Source organism: Eublepharis macularius, chromosome 9 (genome assembly GCF_028583425.1).
Source record: "Eublepharis macularius isolate TG4126 chromosome 9, MPM_Emac_v1.0, whole genome shotgun sequence".
NCBI classification, from domain to species: domain Eukaryota; kingdom Metazoa; phylum Chordata; class Lepidosauria; order Squamata; family Eublepharidae; genus Eublepharis; species Eublepharis macularius.
The window spans coordinates 92,771,645-92,796,247 of record NC_072798.1 but is presented as its reverse complement, the minus strand read 5'-3'; the positions used below and the strand labels follow the sequence as shown (position 1 = coordinate 92,796,247).

General features: G+C 43.2%; 1 protein-coding gene across 1 annotated transcript in view; it reads right to left on the bottom strand.

The window, feature by feature from the left end:
• CELSR1 (cadherin EGF LAG seven-pass G-type receptor 1) overlaps positions 1–24,603 on the bottom strand; it is a 222,543-nt gene that overhangs the window by 104,034 nt on the left and 93,906 nt on the right. Inside the window, exons 2-4 of the mRNA XM_054988282.1 lie at positions 21,953–22,591; positions 5,495–5,717; positions 1,463–1,578 (exon numbers count right to left, since the gene is read on the bottom strand). Coding sequence (XP_054844257.1) covers positions 1,463–1,578; positions 5,495–5,717; positions 21,953–22,591 — 978 coding nt within the window. The remainder of the gene's footprint in view (positions 1–1,462; positions 1,579–5,494; positions 5,718–21,952; positions 22,592–24,603) is intronic.

Below are 24,603 nucleotides of genomic sequence, written 5' to 3'. Positions count from 1 at the left end.
TAATCCGGGATACTTATGCAGAGGAGGCCTGATTCTTCTGCCTCTCCATGGATTGTACCTGCCACTATATTTTAGTTGTGTCATTAGTTACTGCCCGTAGCAGATCCTACTGCTTTTAATGAAGTCGTGGCCTGGGTCAAGTCTCTTCATCCCACGCCTGTCTGCGATGCTGTCTTCAACTTCCAAACATTTAAATAACAAAACTGTTTGTTGAACAACTGAAGCATGAAACTTACAGAATCTCAGGTCTTTGTACTTCCCGTGCCAAGCACTGATCTGACATTCAGCATTACTGTCAGTTTCGGGATTCTGTTCTTTGGATTATTTATTCACTATTTGGGAATTCAACTAAAGTTCTCAAATAGTAACAGGCCTACTTTGGGTTGCCTTTTCTATTTTCAAGGACTGCGTGAATAGTCTTATACTTACTGCTCTTGGTTGATATAAGACAAGATCTGTCCCTGCAAAATACTTGGCCTTGTGCTTCGTATTAAGGACATGAACGGCTCCTTTGATGTATAAAGAAAGTTGAGCGCATTCAGTATTCTGTAAAACTGAACACTTGAATCTCTGTACTGTGATAACGGACACTTCAACGTAACAGATCTTTGACAACGGATTATGTATGTGGATAAATTTATTATATTTGCTTAATTTCAATCCTGCTGTCCCTGCGAGAAGCTCAGAGCAGTTTACAGGGTCCTTCCTCCTGCCCATCTCACAACAATCCTGATAAAATGGACAGAAACTCGGTGGAAGATATTAACAGGTAATGTCTAAATTAAAGCAGCAACAGGTAGCTACCATTTGTGATGTGTGTGTGTGTTATGTGCCGTCAAGTTGCCTCTGACTTATGGCGATCCTATGAACGAAAGACCTCTAAAACATCCTATCATTAACAGACTTGCTCAGATCCTGCAAACTGGAGGGCGTGGCTTCTTTTATTGCCATCTCGTTTTAGGTCTTCCTCTTTTCCTACTGCCTTCCACTTTCCCAAGCATCATTGGCTTTTCCAGAGAATCTTGTCTTCTAATGACGTGACCAAAGTCCTTGTGATGAATACACTGATAGTTATAATTTGATGTCATATGAAGGAAATCAATAATGAAGAGGAAAAGTTGATAAATATCCCCATGCCCCATATTTAAAAGGCAAGACTGGTTAATTCCCAAGTAGATAGCCAAAAGAGAATCCACAAAGTGTCATAACGGGTTGCTGTAAAAAAAAAAAAACCCTCAGCAAAACTACTGCCATAAAGCAATAAAAATAATTAACATAAGCAACAAAAGAGATGAGAGCTGAATGAATAAATTTTAGAATACATGAAATCTATGCAAATAGCCCAAGTGTGGTAACTGCACAAAGTCACGGATGGATTTTCAAAATACAGGGAGAGCCACTCTCTCTGCATGGCGAGTCACTGTTCAGTTTCAGAAGGCTGCATGGACCAACAATGGCTTACCTGCAGAGAACGTCAGCTGGATCTGCTCTTCAATGATCTCCAGGGCAATAAAATCATGCTTCTCGTTAAAACGCCCATTGTAGAGAAGCAAAGCATTTCTGTCCTGGGTTGCAAACCTACAACAGTTTGGAAAGAACAATTTTAACATAAGTTGTGGAAGGACTGTCAGTAATTCCGTTAATACAGAATGTATTTGTAGCTGGAATAATGGACTATTTTTCTTGCCATGTTATTATCTGTTACCTGTCACTGTGGTTCCTTTCATAGAGACACACGGCGTCCCTCTAAGGGACTGCTTTTTCAGGGAGCTGTGGACCATCTTTGTGTCCCAAACACTACACTTCTTCTACCCATAAGAATAGCAAACCAGCGTGGTGTAGTGGTTAGAGCGTCAGACTAGGCGCTAGCAGAACCAGGTTCGAATCTCCACTTTGCTGTGGAAGCTCACTGGGTGACCTTGGGCCAGCCAAACACTCTCAGCCTCACTTACCTCTCACTGCTGCTGAGTAGGGATAAAACACTGAAGAATGATGTAAGCCACCTGGGTCCCCGTTGGGGGAAAGGTGGCGTATAAATAAAGTAAAAAAATGTATATGAGAGAATATAAACTCAGACGTGCTCAGGGACACTGCTAGGGTCAGAACGAAATGCTCTCTGTCCCTGGCGACCTCAAGCGACTGGAATCAAACCTATTCCTATCTGCAAGGGCCCCTTCTGGGCCCTCTTTCCTGAATTCCCTGAGTTTATACATGCAGGAGATGGAGGTTATAGAAAGTTTAAGTGGTAGGATGGACAGAAACTGTACAGGTGGTAGATTCCAACTCTGAATGATCCTTTGCATTAAAAAAAAAAACTTCATGCAAACAGAAAACGAGCACAAAAGGCAGAAGCCCTCCATCCCATTATGCTGGGATTTTCTACTTGCTGGGAATTTTTAACACAGGATAGCCGGCCAATGGGATTCTTCAACTTTAGCTGAAGCATATGGAGATGTTTAACTAAGCACTGGAGCATAAACCTAAAGGCATTCTACGGGCCAAGTGCCATGGATAAGAGAGAGAGATTGTGAGGGGAGGAATATTGAGGGAAACAATTCAGAGGAACAAACATAACTATAAAATCAGCGATTTAAGAATACACAGGGCTTTTTTTCAGCGGGAACGCGATGGAATGGAGTTCCAGCACCTCTTAAAAATGGTCACATGGCCAGTGGCCCCACCCCCTGATCTCCAGGCAGAGGGGAGTTTAGATTGCCCTCTGCGCTGCCGAGCGGTGCAGAGGGCAATCTAAACTCCCCTCTGTCTGGAGATCAGGGGGTGGGGCCACTGGCTATTTGACCATTTTCGCAGAGGGCAATTTAAACTTTAAAAAACTCCCCCCTTGTTCCAGCTGACCCAAAGTGACATCATTGTGAGGTCCTGAGTTCCACCACCTCTTTTCCCAGAAAAAAAGCCCTGAGAATACATATGGAAGATTGCATCTTTAACTACATTGCATTATATTAGTTCTACTGGTACAGTGCTCTGCTATAATGCCAAGAAGTTCCTCCCATACAATTATTGAGATGTTTATGGAATTGACAGGAATTCAGTGTATTTGGAGAACCTTTAAGCTATGTGCAGAGTGCAAACATGGGTAAAAGTATTTAAGGGGTAAACATGGAAGTTTTAAGTGGTAAGCAAGTTATATAATTAAAGGTGATGTCAGCTTACATCACTGACCTACTGAGAAGAAGAATGTCCTAATCAGAAGAAGAATGTCCTAATCTTCAAAAAGAGTATAAAAGGGGTCCATTTTTGAAGGTAAATAATCCATTTGGATCGAGGGTGGAACGCTGAATTCTACTTCCAAAGTTCCAAAGAGTTTATTGTCTATAGCCATCGGCCGTCACAATTTACCAAACATCAACTAATAAACAGTTAACTCCGTTATCACAGTTTGTAAAGGTTAATTAAAATTAATTAAAACAGTACAGTATGCCAAACTATCCCAGGAATCACGAAACAGCCTCATTCAGTACCACCTTAGATCTTATCTTTTTGGCTGCGAGTGCAAACTAAGAGACTCTGTAGAACACATGATTATCAGTGTCAGATAACCAAAACACAATCTTCTTGATTTCAGAATATATGAATTCTACTTCTGCAAAGGTCTATCTTTGGGTCTGGCAAACCAATCTTAAAATCCTCTAGAACTGATTGTAAAAACTGTTCACAAGAGAAATGATCTGTGGAAAGGGTTAAGAAATCTAGAACAGGTAGCATAATGCAGCTGTGTTGATACTGTAACTTAATATCCCCCAATATGCAGTTTTGCTGTGATTTTAAATAAACACCTTAATTGTATCATGTGTTAGAATGCTTTCCAATAACTAGAGAAGATTCCAGTGTGTGACAAAGCTTGCAAGTTCTCTTAGACTGACACAGCCACGGTGTCAGGGACAAGTGACTAGCAGTTAAGCTCAATTTACAACATATAGTGGCCTCTGTCACACTACTGCAGTGGCCGTCAAGCTTTCCAGAGCCAACATCTATCTTTAGCCTCCAGGCAGTAGCATAGGACCTGCACATGACAGGAAATCATGTGACAGGAAGAGAGGAAACACCAGGAATCTCACCAGGCCCAAGGCCAAAGACAGCAAACCAAGGCTGGGGGGAAAGCAACACAAGCTGAAGCACCAGGAGGTATACCCCAGCGAAGAACGAGCAATGGGTTAGAGCCATGGAGGAATCCTCTCCACTTCTGGGCGACCTTCATTTACAATCCTGCTAATGCCTCACTTGTTTGTGCACATGAAAAGAAAGAAGGAGGCGCCCTCTCTGCACGTATGCATGGCAGGTCTTCCAAAAAGAAGCAGAAAAATTAGAGTGGCTCTATAAGGGCTCACGCAGGAAGGGCCCAGTCCTCTTGATATCATGGGGATATACTTCTGAGAATGTACATGTAGGATGGCAACCACATACTTGGTAATAGCCTGACTCTACAGACCAGCTGCTGTAGCTAAAGACCTTCCTTGATGGCTCTGCTCTTTTTGCCATACAACTCATCCTGTTGTTGCAGGGCTTTTTTTCAGTGGGAAAGCGGTGGAACGGAGTTCCGGAACCACTTGAAAATGGCCACATGGTCGGTGGCCCCGCCCCCTGATCTCCAGACAGAGGGCGCGGAGGGCAATCTCAACTCCCCTCTGTCTGGAGATCAGGGGGCGGGGCCACCGGCCATGTGACCATTTTCTCCGAGGGCAACCCACTGAGTTCCACCACCTCTTTTCCCAGAAAAAAAGCCCTGGAGACATGTTATTTGGATGGTGCTCTGTGAAACTAGAATTCTGAAGATTTTTCTTTAAAAAGGTATGCAGATCGGTTGGCACAAGAGAGAGACAGAGAGAAGCCATATTGGTGTGATCATCAGTTTGGGAGTAGGCGGAATGCAGCTCACAAGTCATCTAAAAATATGACAGAAGTTTCACAGGGGAATTAAAAATTGGCATGTGATGAATAAGCAAAGGACTGTCTCTTCTCTCTCTCCTTTTGCCTGAGCTGTTTTTTAGCATCTGCTTTTCCAGCTCTGGCATACAGCATGTATAACCTAAAGACTAGAAATGTTTGTGAGCTGGTGACATGGTTGGTGGGAACAGAAGTTATTTTAAAAATATAGCTGCATCCATATGGGTGGGCTTTGCTAGGCAAGAGAGTCTGTACTGAATAATGACATACAAGGCATTCTGAGGGTGCAGGAGGGCTCCCCAGACATGCATGTTGCAAGCAAACCTGCACCTAGCCCCAATTTTAATAATCCCAAAAGAAACATTCCCCATCAGTACAGAATCAGTGTAAAATCCAGGGGCAGGTGCATTTCAAAATTCAACAGAGGGTGCAAAACACTTTGGTGATATAATGCAAACACTTTAGCATGTAAAGTCAAGCTCTGCCCCTGATTAAAGCCGCTTTGTGGTTTTACTGGTAATGCAAAGAGTAGCTGGTTACTAACAGTAGCTGATAACTTCATGTAACCTTAGAAAGGGAATAAGCGTACTTGAGAGAGACAGTGAAATGGAAGCGTTGCCGTAACCCCTTGAAGGTAACGAAGGACTGGGGAGGAAAACTTCTTGTGGTCATCTCGCAGTAAGGCTTCTCGTATTCTCCTGGGGGGCACTCACACATGAAACCTCCTATGAGCAGATTAACACAGGTGCCTCCGTTCTTGCATACTCCCGGAGTGCAGCGACCAGAGCGAGAATTCACTTCGCAGGAATCTCCTAGAAGAGAAAAAGAGAGAAGACTGACTTTAAGGCATTGTGTGGTTTTAAGAATTCCAAAGCAAAGTGCAGAAACTGGGGAGGAGGATGAATTCCACTGAAAGGGACTTTTTATCATTTGAAACTGGCTAGTTAGTTAAATTGAATTCAACCCTAAAAGCTGACAATCTTACTCACTTTCTGAAAGTCCCCCTTGTGTTCTCTCCTGCACAAGGTCCAGCATTTTGTGAAACATTTCATGCACATGAAAGAAATTTGACACAGTTGACGAGAAAAGAACTTAAATGGCGTGAGGAAGCTCAGAGCACAAAATACATTTAAGTTGCCGACAAGGGTTGTTAGAGCATCATCAGAACCACTAAGGGTTTCCACCTACATTACAATCAAAGCATCCAATTGACCCGATCCTGTAAGCAACAAAAATTCAAGCCACTATGTTTCTACCCGTGAAAATGAATCACGGAAAAATGCAAACTGAGTCACTGTGAATAGCACAGGCCTATAAACGGAGTTAGCTATGAGCCTGCGTCCACTAAAATGCCACATACTAAATGATACAAATCAAGACTTCTGCTGGACATTTCAGGGCTTGATGGAATCCATTTGACCAACAGGACACCGGCATGAACGTATCGAAGTACTTCAAAACAATGACACAAATAAACCCATCATTCACTCCCATGTTTATGAGCAGAAATGCAATCACAAAAAATGGCCCATTCTTGAAAGAAAATTTTTAATAACCACTACAGTGAACACTATAAATTTCATACATTTCATTAAGACTGTCAAATGGACAAAACTGTGTGCTCGCCGTACCTTGTTCCCTCATCCCCTGTTTGGAATAAGGGCCACTTCTGCACAAAAGGCTTCTGTTTCAGAAATCTGGGTCTGCAGATTTTAAAAAATCTGTGCAACAGAAGTAGCCCTATATAAGACAGATGTGTTGGGAAGATATTTGTCTCCTGCATGAAGATGATGGGCATATGCAGGGCTTTTTTTCAGGGGGAATGCGGGGGAACGGAGTTCCGGAACCTCTTGAAAATGGTCACATGGCTGGTGGCCCCGCCCTCTGATCTCCAGACAGAGGGGAGTTGAGATTGCCCTCCGCGCCATGTGGCGTGGAGGGCAATCTCAACTCCCCTCTGTCTGGAGATCAGGGGGCGGGGCCACCAGCCATGTGACCATTTTCTCCAAGGGCAACCCACTGAGTTCCACGACCTCTTTTCTCAGAAAAAAAGCCCTGGGCATGTGAGTGCAACAGAGGAAGACCCACAGAAGGATACCAGACTTCATTTGCTCCAGAGGGCCTCTTTACACATCCCATTATACTGGGACATTAACCTCTTGACTCGACTGATACTAGGATTTGTTTACACCTGCAAGTTGTGAATGTGATTCAGAAGAAATCTGTCTGGTTATCTCAGAAACTCTTGACCTTTTTTTTTTTCCTTCACCCAAAGCCAAGTGATCTTGTAAACAATACCAAGATGGTTATCTCTGGGATACAGAAGAGGGCAGAGTGCTGATGAGTTTGCTAGAGGTGAACAGTGGCCACTAGAAGGCAGAAAACAGTTAGTGCGTGGCTAAAAAAGTTTGGGAATCCTAGGCAGTATAGACCAAAAGTGTTAAACTTGGGTTAATAATCCTGAGAGAATCTCTGAATCCACGATTATGTGAACAAGTACTCTTTCATTAAAATTATAATTACAAGAATTGTAATAAAAAAGATTCTATCTAGGTACTTTTTTTCTTTTTTCTTTATTTGTTATAGAATCTATAAGCCACTTCTCCAAACTCCTGCTCTCAGTACCATAAAATCATAACATCATAAATTATCAATACAAAAACCAAACAAATCATTAAAAGCAACTAGGGACATTAAAACAGCATAAAGCAACTGCTAAGCAGTCAAAAAAATCTGTAAAACAAATGATATGCAACTGCCTAAATTGCCATGCAAAATGTTTCTGAGCCTATAAAAAAACTGCACAACCTTAACTGTACTAAGTTAATTAGTATCATCCCTGTTACTTACAGTGCCCAACCGAAAACCACATACTAGCCACAATAGTATTTCACAATGCCAACCTTGCTTGTAAATAAGTTACCAAGATATGCAGGCTTATCGAGTTTAAATTGTTCAATACTATGACTAGATATCTGTGTAGTTATTTTATTTGAGTTATATAGTTAAGTTATATAGTACTTTCTGTACTTCAGGGACAAGGGACAAAAGCACCCTTTCTACCGCACGTGCGGTGACGCCAGTCCCGGAAGTGCTGTCATCACGCACCTGCGTGATGATGTCACTTCCGTGAGTGATGTCATCACGCACGCTGAGGCACACGTGACAAGTTGAAAAAAGAGAAAAAAAGGTAGGGTGGGTGCCAGGATCCCAGTCCCCCGCTGGGGGACACGAGGGACCTGGCAACTCTAGTCTCAAATATTATTCTAATATTTTTAAAATATTGTGATTTTTGTACTCTGTACTTTGATCATCCTTGTAGCATGCAGCTTTGTATTCATTCTTCTTGTCCCCTTTGTTCCTTTTTTCCTATATCCCCTTTTCTGTTTTAATAAAATAAAATACTACTTAAAAAAATTAAAAAATAATGTTGGGATTAGGAGATATTTAAGGCACATCTGCTAAGGGAAAAAATCATGCCTTCTTCAGTATGTAAAAAATACAAACACATTCCCAAGATTATAGACTTAATTTTCATTGTTTACAAAAGGCTGCCCAGTGCCCTTAATCCATGGTGTCAACAGACACTTTACAAAAAGCATTCATTCAAACTGTTTTTTCAAAGGATTCGCACACCCTTTATAGAAATAAGCACAACCACTTTTATCCGGGTGATAGCGAAAACATTCTCATAACCAAAAACTTTGATAAATGAAAATGTGGTATATACAAAATTATTATCAACAGTCAGGGGAACGTGCGGTGGATCTGGACAGAGAGGAAGAAGCAACAGCAGATGTGTTAAGCCTCATTGAAAACATTTTAATCCCGAGTTTGGTTATCCACGCTGCTGCAGCCTCCTCACAAAAAGAGAATTAGCTCGCCACCAGCCAAGAATGTAATGGGATGATGCCTTCTTTAATTCCACTCTGGCAGTCTGTGTATGATCCTCTACTAGCAACTGTTTCACACACTACACTTTTCTCTCTAATTACTCAAAGGCCAGAAAACTAAGCAGCGGCTCAGTTCAAACATCACCTGGAGCTGTGGATTAACTAAACAAACTATGGTTAGTGTGACTGTCCTAACGCAAGCCATAGTTATGCTTAGTTAGGGTCCATCAAACCAGCATTTGAAGTCCTCCAAAGCTATAGAGAGAAGACAATGAAAACTGCATTTGTCCTGGTAAACCAGAATTTGAGTGATGGTCTGTGTCTGTATCTGTTTTACAAACTGACCATAAGTGAAATAAACTACAGTAGCATGTGTTGTCTGAGCTGAGCTACTCTCTCCTTCAATGACCAAAATGCAAATAAATACTCCACTAATATCATCTAATGGGACAGTGGCATGGTATAGCTCACTCTCATCAGATCTTGGAAGCTAAGCAGGATCATTCCTTGACCAATACTTGGATGGGAGACCACTGAGAAAAACTGGAGTTATCCTGTAGAGGAAAGCAATGGCACGTCCGCTCCTTTTACTTGCCTTGAAAATCTCCTGATGAGAGTTGCCGTAAATTGGTTGCAATAAATTGACAGCACGCTCATACATAATACCATCTGTGGTGGTGAGAGCCCTCAAATTGACTTATGATGACCCCAGTGGAGTTTTCATAGCGAAAGACTAACAGAGGTGGATTGCCACTGCCTGCGTCTCCAACCCTGGTCTTTGCTGGAGGTCTCCCATCCAATTACTAACCAAGCCCGACCCTGCTTATCTTCTGAGATCTGATGAGATCAGGCTCACCTGGAATTCCTGGAGTGATGATGACCTCTCAGATCTGATATACAGTCCAGACACATGCTGGCATATTTTATCTTCCTCCACCGAAAAGACCCAGACCTCCAAGCGGAGCAATCTGATTACAAACCTTAGGCAAATCAAGTGAGAGCATACATGGGGGCATGGAGAGGGGGACATGGCCTTCTCCCCCCTCTATCTCCCCTCCACTAGGCCGTGAGTGGAGCTGAGTAGGACAAAGTCCTAGGGCTAAAAATCGTATGTATAAACAAACAAAATTCTAATTGTCTTGATATTCCTGGCTACCTGCCACATACTGGAGTTCAATTGCTGACATTTTCAATAGCTGTTAAATCCAGACACAGTAACTCTATGCATATATGAAAATGCCTTTGAACAGCATCCTTCTTAACAGATAACAGTGCAGAAAGAGGCTTAAAATCTGCACTTTAAAAAAAAAACACCTCGTGCATTTTAGCTATGCAGTGCAGAAAAGAAATTCTGAGGAGTTTTATTTATTTGGTAGCCTATTCCATTATTAATATTTAGTAGTACTGAGAGAGGACAAACAGGAATTGATTCTTAGTACAGACACTTTAAAACCCTTTCTCCTCTCTCCCTCAAAGACCCTTCTGCTGCCTCTCTACACTTGTCTCTGGGTTACCAACTCCAGCTGGAGAAATTCCTGGAGATTTGAGTGTGAGCGAGAGTTGAGGTTTGGGGAGGGGAGGGGAGAGAGCTCAGCAAGGTATAATGCCATACAGTTCAGCCGCCAAAGCAGCCATTTTTTCTAAGGGAACAGATTTGTTTAGCCTGAAGAACAGTTGTAATCTAGAGAGATATCCAAGCCGTAACTGGAGGTTGGTAACCCTCCTTGCTCTTCAGTGTTCTGCAACCATTTCAGCCCTGCAGAAATTTGACACTACTCCACAAGAGTCACATTTGACTCAAGATGTGGTTTCTTTATGTAGAGCTTTGAAATGTAGGCTGTTGGACAGAGCGAGGCAACTACTTAATTTACATGGTGTGAGGAACCTATTTACCTGTTCTGTTCACTGTAACCTTGGTGGGTTGCGGCACATGAGGGCTGGTTGTTTTGAGCTGGCAAAGAAGGAGCAGAAGGAGCCTTTTCGAAGGCTCCGTCTCCAAGCAACTGCTATGCTGCTGAAAAGAGCTCAGCTGAAGAAGCCACAGGCAGCTATGAGAAAAGCAAATTCTACTGAGCTCTCATTCAGGACCTTCCTGCTCAGCATGTTTCTTTTGGTGCTGGCCTCTCTTCACTGAAGTCGCTTTGCAGACCAAGAGGCCCCGCACACCATCTCTTTAAATTGGACCTGATTGCTTCTGGCACCACCTCTCCTACCTCCAATCACTTCTGGAGATTCAGCTGGCCCTGAAATCTTCTCTTTAGACTGGTGGCCCGCTGCTCAGAGTAAGGAACTGTGATGTGCTACCAAATCCTGCAAGAAGACAGTGGCCCCAAGACAGCAGCTACAGGGCAACCCTGGACATTAGCTGAAAAGTGCACTGTATCTCTACACGATACTTCTTACCTGTGCTTTTTTTCTGGGGGGATGCAGGGGTACGCGTACCCCTAAACATTTTGTGAATCTAACGGGAGAAAGTAAAAAAAATTAAATGTTGGAATTCCCGCTAAACTAACTCCAAACGTATTATGGATATTTATGTGATTTGTTAAGTTTTATGTAGTGTATGTTGGCAACAAAGATGTTTAGTTATATTTAAACTCACTAGGAGTGCTGTTCGTCTTACAAAAAATGGAACGTCTTTGAGCACTGAACATGCCACCGAGATCGCTGGCATAATCGGTGATCGTTAGGGTTCAGACAAATACAAACAAGTCTTCTCTAAGCCACTTGGAGATCTGGTAGTTGGAATCTAGCACGGTGATTGGTCAGTCTTGTTGCTACCCCCAATGGCGGTGACCAATTTGTGTATTTGTGTACGTTTTGCGCAAAGAGTGCAAAGAGTTTGTCTATACCGAAACTCTTTGGTTGTGCACACGTGTCACTATAGAGGGGCTTGGTTGACATATTGATACCCATAATTCTCATCACCGACAGTCTTCTGACATCATTTCCTTTCACGGTGTTTCCTGAGTCTCAGATGGAAGCAGATGCAGAGAAGTTAGCCGTGTTAGTCTGTGTTTGACCAGTCTCTGTATCAGGCATCTGACGAAGAGAACTTGATTCTCGAAAGCTTATGCTAAAATAAAATTGGTTAGTCTTAAAGGTGCTACTGGACTCTTTCAGATGGAAGCAAGTGTTTAATCTGTGAAGTAGTGTGGTGTGAGGTAATGCATGTTCTTGGTAATTTTGTCCATTGACTGCATTTATTTTTTCCGATTTGAACTATAAAATGGTGATTTTCTTGAGTTAAACTGAGAGTATCCCTAAACTTTTTTTTTAGAAAAAAAGCACTGCTTCTTACGCTAGGACACTCAAGTGAAGGGAGATGCAATGTTAGCCAGGACGTGTTCTTTAAAAAGGCAGAACGGAAGGCTCTGTCAATTTCCCCTCTCTACAGGAGGCTAGTTTAAAAAGGCAGCAGGCAGAGACGCACCTCAGAGGGTTTGTTAATTAGATGAAATCTCACTGAGGAGGCTGGCCTAGGTCAGACTCGATTGCCCATGAATATCTGGGAGCTCTGGACCTTTCTCTGGTCCCACTTTGGAACATCTGGAGAACCCAAGACCAGTCAGCCAGGGCCAAAGGACTCCTCCACTATCTTGGTACTGCAGGGAACTCTGTACATGATCTGAGGAACCTGCTACAACCTAGGTAAAGTATTTAGCTGGATTAGCTCAACATTATTGTTTTATTTGTGAGACTGTGCCATGTGATAGTGTGTTCCTTTCTGTATTTTGTTCTCCTTCCCACCCTTTTTTCAATCCATCCACCTTTCCCCTTTTTTTCTATAATATTCCATAAGGGCATTTTTGGCTTCCTTGGTAGAATACATTTCTTGGGGATATTTCTCTGAATCTCTTCACCACATGACAGACAATTGGGAACTACTGAGTTGTCTATAAGGTATTTTCCAGGGTTTCCACCCTGTTACTTGGTTATTCTGCAAGGACTGGGCTGGAAGTCTAGATGTTCTCAGGAGATCCCGGAGTAATGACTACCAGGATGATTTCCAGGGAAATCTTGTCTAAGGTTGGTCCCAGCAAGAAAAGCCACTTCCCCCCTTGCCTAACTGTAACAAGGCCCTGTAGCATTACTAACAAAATGTGTATTATTTGAACACTGGAAGAGAGTAAAAGAAATTAAGATGAGACCCTAAACTGCTGCTTATATAGCCTATAAGTAAACCCAGCTCAGTTCCCATCCCACTCCCACAGCTATGGTTTTGTCATCCATGTTCATTTGATTCTGTAAAAAATCCTCCTTAACTTCAAACCATCCACTAAAATGCATAACCATGGACATTTTCCAAACAGGAGTTACTTTGCTTGTACAAGGATGGAGTCACCTGTATGATCAAGGTGACACCCTGAGGTTCTGGGCTGGGCGTGGGGGGGGTGAAGAAAAGAGGATTTAGCGATTACACTGATGCTAAGTATATCACTTTCATTTACAAAGCTTCCTTAATGCTAGCACTTGAAAATGCTTTTGTAACATCAGGAATCCCGTCAAACCGTTTTAAAGCTAATTAAGAAAGAAGGAACAAGAATGTCGAATCTCCAGACTGGTTTTCTAAAGAGACAACTCAGGGACTTTGATCTGCGGAAATGTTTCCACAGGCCAAAAAAAAAAAAAGTGCCAGATGCAAAGGGGGGCGGGAATATTCAAGGTTTCAGATTATGAGCTCACACTCTGCTTGGGGGTCAACTGATGCCGTATTCTGAAGACAGCAGAAGCATTCAGTGAACAGGGGCCTCTCTGTACCCGTAACAGCTGGGAAAGAAGGGAACTGTATCACACACTGATTCATCAGAGGCAGTGCACCCTCAGGTGAACAGCAAGTGGAGGTTAGCCAGAACTGATTTCAAAAACTACGCACAGCCTCCTAATACATGACAAAGTAATGTTAACCTGGGAGGCAATTTCTAGCACTTAGTCCCAGGGGAAACAAATCAAGAAATACCCTGCTGTAATCTAAATAGGAGTAAAGCATGGCACGAGTCAGAATGACTATGTTCTATAAACCTAACCAACCTGATTCTATGGTTAACTGTCATCCGGTGCTTTGCCTGCAGCTAGCTGGAAGTCTTTAAACTCAGCAAGCTAATGAACTGAAATGAACTGTGGAACTTGAAAGACTAACAGCATATTATTTCCTCTTAAATTTTCAGGAGAAGTGTTCCAAGTTGATGCCAGAATAAGATTTTGTTCATCTTTAATGTGCCACTCGATTCTTTTTTACTTTTGGAGCAACAGACTAATATAGGCTGATTCCGCACACCTTAAATAATGCACTTTCAATGCACTTTATCAATCGTTTGAGGCGGATTTTTTGTTCCACACACTAAAAAATCCATTCCAAATGATCTATTAAGAGGATTGGAAGTGCATTATCCAACGTGTGCGGAATCACTCATAGTTGCCTCTCTGGAACCACTGAATTATGACCCTGTTGGGTTTGACATAAAAAGCCCAAACCAGTTTGGGCTCTAAACAACATAGGGCCATGTTATACACAATCACGTGTATTACTCACATTAGCTGCTGCTTCTAGGGGTGCTCAGCTTTGGAGGGGTTAATTTGAAGCAAAGAAGCCGCAGGGGCAGCTTATCACTTATCACTGCTTATCACTTTCCCACTGCAAATCCTCCACCCACCTCTTCTGACCTTGCCTACCTCCCACCTGGGTTAGGGTTGCAAGGGAAAGCACCTTGAGTCCTTGGTACACGCCCCCTGCTCACATCACGCCGAGCATTGTGCTGCCCTCTCTTTACAGGGCTCCCAAGGAACATGTCAAGGCACAGTTGTCTCATGCCACTGGGAGAACTGTACACTTCATGTCGGACATCTGGACCTGCTCTCAGTGGCAGCATGTGTACTTCTTACTTACTACACACTAGAGCAACCCAGTGATCTTCAGGGTGGTGGTGGGACAACCACAGGCAGGCAGGGCCAGATGAGAGACCACTGGGCTGACTACTGAAAAACTTTGCTCCATGTCAAGATTCTTGACAAGGCACTCATGACAGAGAACATGGCCATAGAGAGGGAATAAGTGGACTGGGTAGGTCACGCAGGCGTCATCACATGGGAGTGCTGCTGCAGTCCACACCAGGCCGATTCGGCCTCAATCTGGCCCGATTTGGGGCTGAATCGGGCTGCTGCAGCGTGGCCCAGGAGCGCGCCATGCAGCCCATAAATGCAGTCTGGGAGGTGCGTTCTCCCCTGCAGGCTAAGTAAGCGAGGGTGGGGGTGGAGGGTGGGAGCGAGGGATCCCCCGCCCCCAGCGGGGGACTGGCAAAGCTAGTATCTGAACTGCCAATCAAATGCAGGTACATAGAAATGTTTTCTATTTGCAACAGGTGGGAGGAAAGTTTGATACTACCCAGCACAACAACTTGAAACGTAACTTGATCGTCTGCTGAAACAAACTGCCCTGGAATCATTCACTGTTGCATTGCTGTGGAGGAAATTTTTCAACAGTATACAACTTTGCTAATGTAACATGCTCTGCAATCACCAGAATAAATATTTCAGGCATGATTTCAGCAGCTTTATTTCTCACACTATCACAGAAACAAAATGAAAGAAGCCCTCAAATCATTCCCAAGCTTGTATAAAAGACAAGATTGTCACACACACAGCTAGAAGGTAAATTCACATGACTAGTCTGTGGAAGGCTGTTAATTCCTTGGCTGCGTCATACGAGTCCAAACCACAATTGTACATACCACTGTGCAATCCACATAAGAAAGGTTTTGCAACAGCATACAAAATTGCCATTTGTTTTGTGACGATCAATTCAAACACACAGTTCTCATGTGACCCGTCGTAAGCCTCCTTCTGCTGCAGCAAGCAGAACTTTAATTTCACCCCACGAAACGGGAAAGTGTGTATGCAGAGTGATTTGTGGAGAAACAGGTGCTGTTCTTTGCAGCTCTTAAAGGGGAAAGAAAGGTTTCCAGGTTGACAGCTGGCAAGCCTAACTTGAACAAAATCCAAGTAATATATTTTACTGGGTTGATCTAATAAAAGGTGTAACATAGATTTATTCTTGTTTGGGGATTTTTGCAGGAACCTATCTGGCTGTATACCCTGACCTGGATAGCCCAGGTGAGCCTGATCTCATCAGATCTCATGAAGCTAAGCAGGGTCGGCCTTGGTTAGTAATTGTATGGGAGGCCTCCAACGAAGACCGGGGTTGCAGAGGCAGGCAATGGCAAACCACCTCTGTTAGAGCCAAGCTACAAGTGATGCCTGACACAGGTTGGACACTTGTCAGCTTCCCTCAAGTTTTGATGAGAAATGTAGGCGTCCTGGTCTTGCAGCTTGGCTCTCCGACTGCTGTCCAATGGACTTTTCAACTGTCACTTGTCCAACATTCCGCCAAGCTGCCTACATTTCCCATCAAAACTTGAGGGAAGCTGGCAAGTGTCCAACTTGTGTCAGGCGTCACTTGTAGTTTGGCTCTTAGTTTCTTGCCATGAAAACCCCACCAGGGGGTCACCATAAGTCAGCTAGACTTGAGGGCACTCTCCACCACATATGGCTGTATAACTTTTTCTACTCTAACCTGTGATCAAACTAATTTCAGGAGAGAATTCTAACCTTACACAAAAGTGTGAAAATACAGCAGCAAAATTAAATCCCAGTAGCACCTTAAAAACCAACAACTTTCTCCAGGGTATAAGCTTTTTGTGAGTCAATGCTCACTTTATCAGATACAGGTATTTGACAAGGTGAGCTTTACCTCAGAAAAGCTTAAACCCTGGAAAATACTGTTGGTGTTTAAGGTGCTACTGGATTTGAATTTTGTTTTACAATACTACAAACTAACACAACCACTCACTTGAAACTATACAGAAGCATAAATCTAGGCAGCTCAATACAGAGAGGCACAATAATCTTTTGGGAATATAAGGGAGATCAAATGTTTTCATATTTTCCCTTGCTTCCTTCAAACACTGTCTTAGTCTGGTAAAATGAGGTTTGTAGATGTAAGGTAGTCAACCAATTTTTGTTTGTTGGCTTGGCTGTTCCGGACCCGATTTAAACCCACAAATATTATGTCTCCTGATCACTCACCTCCTTATATCGCAGGAAATACTGTCTACTCCAAACCCTCATAATTAGCAAGCGTTCCTATTTCAAGAATAGCTCATAAAAGCTCTGTGTACTTTACTGTTTGAAACAGAAGACTCTCGAAGACAGAGAAACTTTCATCATGTATAAATTACCTACAAATAAATGTAGAGCTTCAAAGTACAGGGAGAGGGATGAAAACAGGGGGAAAAGAAGTTTCTTTATTAAGATGTAATTGCTCTCTGGAGGAAATATAGGTGTTTTCAGATAGATGTGTATCTGCATAATAATCTAAGCATCAAGTTCACTACACCTTAACAAAGGGATGAAAGATTTTGTACTGCTTTCCTGTAATGGTTTTTGTGAGCATGCATCTTAGAATTAAAAGTCAAATGTTAGAGGTTCCGGAACAAACTTGATTCCTACTTCAAGGAGATGATTTAAAGTTTTAACTCCATGGTACGATTAAGGTGGGAAAAGTGTATGAAGGTTCCAACGCACGGCATCACTCTGAGTTCCCTGAATTGCTCAGCTTTCAATATATGCCCATCCAGGGGTCATTTCATAGAAAAAGATCTATAACTCATTAGCATAACTCATTCGCATATGCCATGCCCCTTGACATCGCAGGAAGTGTGTCATTGGCATAACTGATTTGCATCACCTATCCTGGCTGTTTTGGACACAATCCTGGCCATTCAGGGCCGAAATTGGGCCCAAAACGGCAAAAAGGGGCTGAAAATGGCCAAAAAGGAGCTCATAATGGTCAGGATCAGGTTGTTGCTGAGCGGGAGAGTGATCCACCACCCATCAGAGGCCTGATCCGGGCCATTTCCGCCCCAGTCCAGGCTGAAACAGGCCCAAAATGGCTGAGAGTCAGATGGGTGGGGGCCACCTGTCATGTGACCTCTTCAGGGAACTGCCGGAACTGCGTTCCTGCGCGTTCCCCCTCAAAATGAGCCCTGTGCCCATCAAAGATGAATACGCTACAATGACGTCTGCATTCTTCAAAGACAGGGGCTTTCAAATGCCAGCATTTTAAAAAAAGAAGCTGCTGTGACACTGGTCCACTCCGTGGCCTTGTGTCGGCTATGGCTATGCTGTGGCTGTCGTGCACATTCTGTGGACTCAACTGTGGCCATAGCTGTTAACCAGACTGAGCGCTACTATGCTAGGAGCTTCTTGTCTACCAAAAAATGTGGCTAAGCAAGAGTTAAATGAAAGTTGGAGGCATGAATTAACTTCACCTTTTCAGAGGTAATAACTATTCCCTGGGAACCACCTGCTCACAAACTGTCACTTTTATTACTCTCAACCCTTACTGAGTTGGAAGAAAGAAAGAGCCTCAGGACAGTTTTCTAGGCTGAAGAGTGAACTGAGCCCCTGGGATGTTGATTTTCACCTATGTTCTCCGCACCAGACTACAGATCAATTCACAATTCACACATAAGATTATCTGCAATGCATACAGCAGTGTACACACCTTCAAGTGTGAAATGAAGACATACGTTCACAGAAGACACAAACAAGGAAGCTGCAACCCATTAGATTCCCCAGTGTGAGTCCACAACACATCGCTCCAAGTCTGCTTACAAAGCACCTCTGCTTTCATACTTTGTGGTATTTACTCCTGCAAACACCAATGCCAACTAACTTATGCTACTCAAAACCTATATTTAATTGATTTATTTACAACATCTATATCCAGCCTTTCTGCCTCGTCAGTTAACTGATATTATCTGCATGACATAATGCACTGCCTGATCAACACGTACATAGGGACTTCCTCATTCTTTTTCAATGCTGAGCAGGAGTTCTAGAAAATTCTATCTGACTGTGTCAGAAATTCAGTTGACCAGCTCCAGGGATACTTGAGGCGTGGGGTAGTGGGATAGTGCATACTACAATCCTTCCCCCACCACTCAGCTTCATATGTTTATCCAATTTAGTGTCGTGGTTAAGAGTGGCAGGACTCTAATCTGGAGAGCCAGGTTTGATTCCCCACTCCTCTGCTTGAAGCCAGCTGGGTGACCTTGGGTCAGTCACAGCTCTCTCAGAGCTCTCTCAGCCCCCCCCCCCTCGCCTCACAAGGTGATTGTTGTGGGATAATAACAACATACTTTATAAACCACTCTGAATGGGTGTTAAGTTGACCTGAAGGGTGGCGATATATAAATTGAATGTTGTTGTTATTATTATCCACTCCGCTGTATAGTACACAGAATCTGTGCAGAAGAGCATGGAGGGCACTGATGGAGCCCAAAGTCAGACTCAAACTCTCCCCTCCTCGAACTGAGCGCCCTCATATTTAGCTGACTGAACAGCATTTCCCAAACCTGCGTAAACCTGAAATAAACACAGTGTGTTCCTAGTTCCCACACAAGGATAGCCTCAAGGGGAATGTTGGGAAAGGAAAGCACAAGCCTCAGGCTTGCTTTTGATCTCCCTATGGGTAGAATCCAGGAGCACAGGCTTGTCTGAACAGGCCCTTCGTAGGGATTAGAGCCAGTTTTATATCTATCTATACTGTCAACTGCTTCTAAGGGTAACGCTTCCCACCTCCATTTTAACTACTGCTGCTCTTAGTGGTGTGTCTGCTTTTGCTGACACTGTTTGGCTCTAGTTTTTTTTTATTCTCATATACAGCCACCAGAAACTTGGGTTTATGAGTTAGCAGATAAATAACCAAAATAAATACTTTTTAAATTATTGGGTTTTTTTATTAAAAGAACTTAGTATTTTGGTAAGAATTGGCTATGGAATCGTTTGCTGCAGCCCAGGGCTTCCCTGCGGATACCTCTGGAATTCTAACATAGGGTGGTGGAAAACGGCTGCTGTAGAAAGTGAAACCAACTCCAACATGGCCGCTGTATAGGGATGCCAGGTTCTCACCAGTGGTGGGCAAACTCCCGGCAGTTTGCTCTTGATGCCTGCTGATCACTGGTAGGAGGTAGAAAGCCACCCAGCGATTGCCTGCAACCAACCTGGGCAAGTGTACAAGTGGACGCACTCGCAGGGTACAGTAACGTTACTTCTTGAAGTGATATCACCTCGTTGGCCGCGGGAGCGTTCCCATGCTTCACGGGGACCTATTTTAGCCCCCAAAAGGGTGAATCTGAAAGAACTGGCCCCGTGCAAAGGGCAGGAGTGCTTCCATAGCCAGCACAATAACATCATTTCAGGAAGTCACATCTTCAAGGAGCGCCAGGAGAGTGCATGCATGTGAAGTGCATGTGCAAAGAGAATACTAAAGGTGAGTAATGAGGCCCGCCACCCTCCCACCGGGAAACTATAGGGATCTGGCAGCCCTACTGCTGCTGCAGAGGATGAGAAACATACTGAAAGGAAGCCCAACTGCAGGAGAGAAAAGGGATAATTAAAAATATACAAGGAAACAGAAGTCTGAGAGAATAAAACACTGTGGTAGCCGCTGAAACTACATTGGGGACCCCTGCTGTAGCCCCTTAGCTACTGAAATTTACTGTTAATTTATTTTAATTTATTTTTCAATTTCAAAATTCAATTTTCTCTTCAGTAAGCAAGTCTCTACTATATGGTGCCAAACACCTAAGCCACATACCAGTGATTCCCCAGTGTAGTACCCGGGGACGCCATGAAACCCACCAATATGTTTGCTAGAGTCCACTTGAGTCTTGGAGATAAAATCTTGACTAGAACCAGGGGGGGGGGGACCAGGGAGCTTCCGTTCACTCCCTCCCAAGTGGCTGAATAACTGAAATGTGAGCTCATCCCAGGCAGACGTCTCCCACAGACTTTCTTACTTCTGGCTTGGAAGCCTCTCCCTGTGCCCATACAGGGACCAATTGTTGTGTTTTAATAATTGCTTTGCAAGTTAATACACTGTTAAAATTTGGAAGCGAGTCCCATTAGGGAGAACGTAGTCTGTTGCTAGGCAGATTAGGCCCTCTAGACCTGATGGGAGAGGAAGGAAAAAGAGAACTATGTAAAAGAAATTAAAGCAGGGCCGGTTAACAGAAGAATAAAACCTCTTGTTAAGTATACGGCCTGACATTGTTTCCTTGCCTGCGTTAAGCTGCAAAAGCAATATCTCCTCTTTTTTAGGAAACTGAAACCAAATAGTATTTCTTCCCCAAAATTAAGAACCGTCCCCAGCTTTCTTCTGCCTCTTAAAGGTAAGAGGTACTTCAGATGAGTTTAGAAAGCATCACTTTTGTGTCTGCAGGTAACCTTCATTCAGAAGCAGCCTCCATTGTAGGATGATGCTTAACTTAAAAGCTTTCGATATGCTGTGGAATCTCCCGACATTGTCGGATTGGCCACGCCCCATGGCTGCCATTTTATGACTGAGCCTGCCCCCCTGCAGCTATTTCACAACATTACTCAGGGCCCTTTTTCAACATTGCAAAAGTACCCACAAACTTTTTAAAGGACCCTTTTCTGTGAATAGCACTACAAAGTCAGTGTGAACTTTTCACTAGCTTGTATCATAATATGATGACACATCTCAGCTATGCATGAGGAAGTGCCAACCAAAAACGTCGAGTCATATTTCGCTCTGGTTTATTGAACTGCCATACTTATCGAATTTGCCATGATTATTAAATTTACTATGTAACTTTACATATATTGCAGTCCTGCTACCACAGAACCTCTAACTGCAAATAATAACAACAAATATACCGTCCTTCAGGATGACTTAACACCCACTCAGAGCGGTTTACAAAGTGTGTTATTATTATCCCCACAACAAAACACTCTGTGAGGTGGGTGGGCTTGAGAGAGCACTGAGAAGCTGTGACTGACCCAAGGTCACCCAACTGGCTTCAAGTGGAGGAGTGGGGAATCAAACTCGGCTCTCCAGATTAATGTCCCGCGCTCTTAACCACTACACCAAATGCAGGACCTTTTGCACACAAAACTGGTGCAGCTACACACGCTCCCATTTATATTTGTTCAATATTTCTTTATATTTATGGTTAAGTTTATATGTGGCCTTTTGATTCACCAAGTATCCAACACTGAGAAAGAAAATACTGACTTCTTTTGGTTTACAGATAAATGATTCATTACGTAAAACAAATATAAGAACATACCTGTGTAGTCTTCATAACATTCGCAAGTGTAGCCTCCCTCTCGGCTTCTGCAAAGGCCATTGTTTCCGCAAGGATTGGAGTAGCAGAGGTCAATCTCCGTTTCACAATAGTCACCCGTAAACCCTGGAGGACACCGACACCTCAAGCCATTGATAGGGTGTATCGGTCGGAACAAGACAGTGTTCGAACTGATGAAGGGGGCAGAACTGTCAAACTTGAGTACCGACACACACTTCATGTAGTTTTCGCAAGGCTCCCGGAGACAAATATTGTCATCAAAAGGCAGTACCCTTTGGGTTGAAATGAGCGTCAAGAGTGTCCTGTTGAGGTATATCTGCTCCTGGAGGTCCTCAGAGGGGAAGAATTTGTTTCGAATGCCACCAGGAAGCAAGGCGGAGAACGTCACATTCAGAATATTGGAGCTGACGTCTGTGTCATTTTGAATGTTGAAGACAAAAATGCCCTCTTTGGTTGTCGACAGCACGGTGGCCACACCTTCAACAAAGAGAGCAAGCAGAGGAGACAGAAACTTCTCTTGAGACATGTTTTCTAGCCGTACCGTGATACTGTTGGTCAGCATGTCGTCTGTGATGATGGTCACTCGCAAGGTGCAAAACGCTGTAACACTGTGGATACCATCTGGAAGGAGAAAGAGAATAATCAGAGACTTTTTCCAGAAACGTCTTCTCAGGTGCTTCTATGCACTATGGTGATTGGATGTTCTCTAAGACAGGCATGACACATCACCGCAGGTGCTAGTGCAATAAATGGTATACCAGCTAACTTTACAAAAATAAACAATGGCTGCACAGGGCTGGAAAGAGCACATAAACTAAAACAGCATTACCTGGTTCCCCTAGCAGCAGTTATCCTATCACATTCCACTCAAAAAGCAAAGCTGTGAACAGGTCCTGACAGCTTTGAGATAGGTAGGATCAGGGCTTTTTTTCTGGGAAAAGAGTTGGTGGAACTCAGTGGGTTGCCCTTGGAGAAAATGGTCACATGGCTGGTGGCCCCGCCCCCTGATCTCCAGATAGAGGAGAGTTGAGATTGCCCTCCGCGCCACTCAGAGGCGCGTAGGGCAATCTAAACTCCCCTCTGTCTGGAGATCAGGGGGCGGGGCCACCAGCCATGTGACCATTTTCAAGAGGCTCCGGAACTCCGTTCCGCCGCATTCCAGCTGAAAAAAAGCCCTGGGTAGGATCAAGGAAGGAAGTAATTAGTAATTCACAGCTCATGCCGTGGAACCGTTACCTTCTTTAGAGCAACATCCAAATTATCTACATAAGTCTCAAACTCAAGGCACTAAAACTGTACTCAGCCAGGAGGGATTCCAGAAATTTTATACAAGTCATGGGGGAAAAAATACAATCTGGTTTCTATTCCACATACTTTAAAAAGTTACATTAAGTTTCAACACTTCCAATCCCACAATAATCAGAAACCTGATCTACAGAACTGCTACAAGTCATGTATCCTAGAATCTCAAAACCCAGCAAAAATTGAAACTTGATTTTTGAGATCAATTTTATTATCTAATAGTTCTCTTCCTTTCTTTGTTAACCTGCAAGCGATATGACCAAGACATACAAATGTATAGGAAATTGCAACGTATTAGGTAAATGGGGATTTAGTGCCAAACTAGATGAGAAGGGCATCCTTGAATTAGTCCCGGGCATGCACTGCTATTTTAAAGTGTGAGTTCCCACCCATGAACTCCTTTAAACTGTGCCAGAGAGGCCCAGTTTTGATCAGGAACACCTTGGTGTGTGTAGGGGGTGGAGAGCTCCTTCCTTCCCCTGCACTGTTTTTCTGAGTGGAAATGGTGCCTGCTGGGTGTGTGGAAAAAGAAAGCCCTTCTTGTGCTATTTTGAGTATGAAAAACAGCAGAGGGAAAGGCAGAACCCCCTCCACCTGACCTGCAGTGATCCCAACCAGAATTGCCCCCCACCCATGGTGGAATTTAACTCACTCTTAAAAGTGGGAACTCATTATTTAAAATGGCGGCCACCATCGCACTGAGTTTGGCCCTGAGACAGCACTCCTAAAATAATCCAATCAGAACCCTAGTCTGGTCTATTCAATGGGCTTTACTCCCAGGGAAATGTTCTTAGGAGTCCTGTTAATCTCTAAAAGGTCAAAGAAAAGACATTTGAGGTTCTACTTTTTCTAACACCCCTTTCTCCATCAGTGACTTAATTTTCCTGTATCCTCAGAAATGTAACTGGCACTTCATCACTCATAAAGTAACTGACATTTTTTCCTTGGAAGTCTCAATGTTTTTGGTGAACCTAATTTTGCTTAGGAAAATATCAACACCTTGTATAGTACATGAAAGTAGGTAAATTCTAATGAAAACGCTAGTTATAGCTTTTACAGACCAAATAGCCAATTTTTTATACTGCTCTTATAAAAATATAACTTACAAATTATTAAAAAATTACCTTAGATACTGAATAAAATAATGTACCCAGTTTCTGTTAACATATTTTTTTACTTTACCCATATAATAGTTATGCAGCAAAACACTTTAAAAATCCGAACTCTTCAGACATGGAACTGTAAGATCTCCATAAACACCTTAAAAGGCCAGTATAAAAGGTAGAGGTGTCACTGTAGTGATCAGTTTGGATATACATTCCAAGAACTGA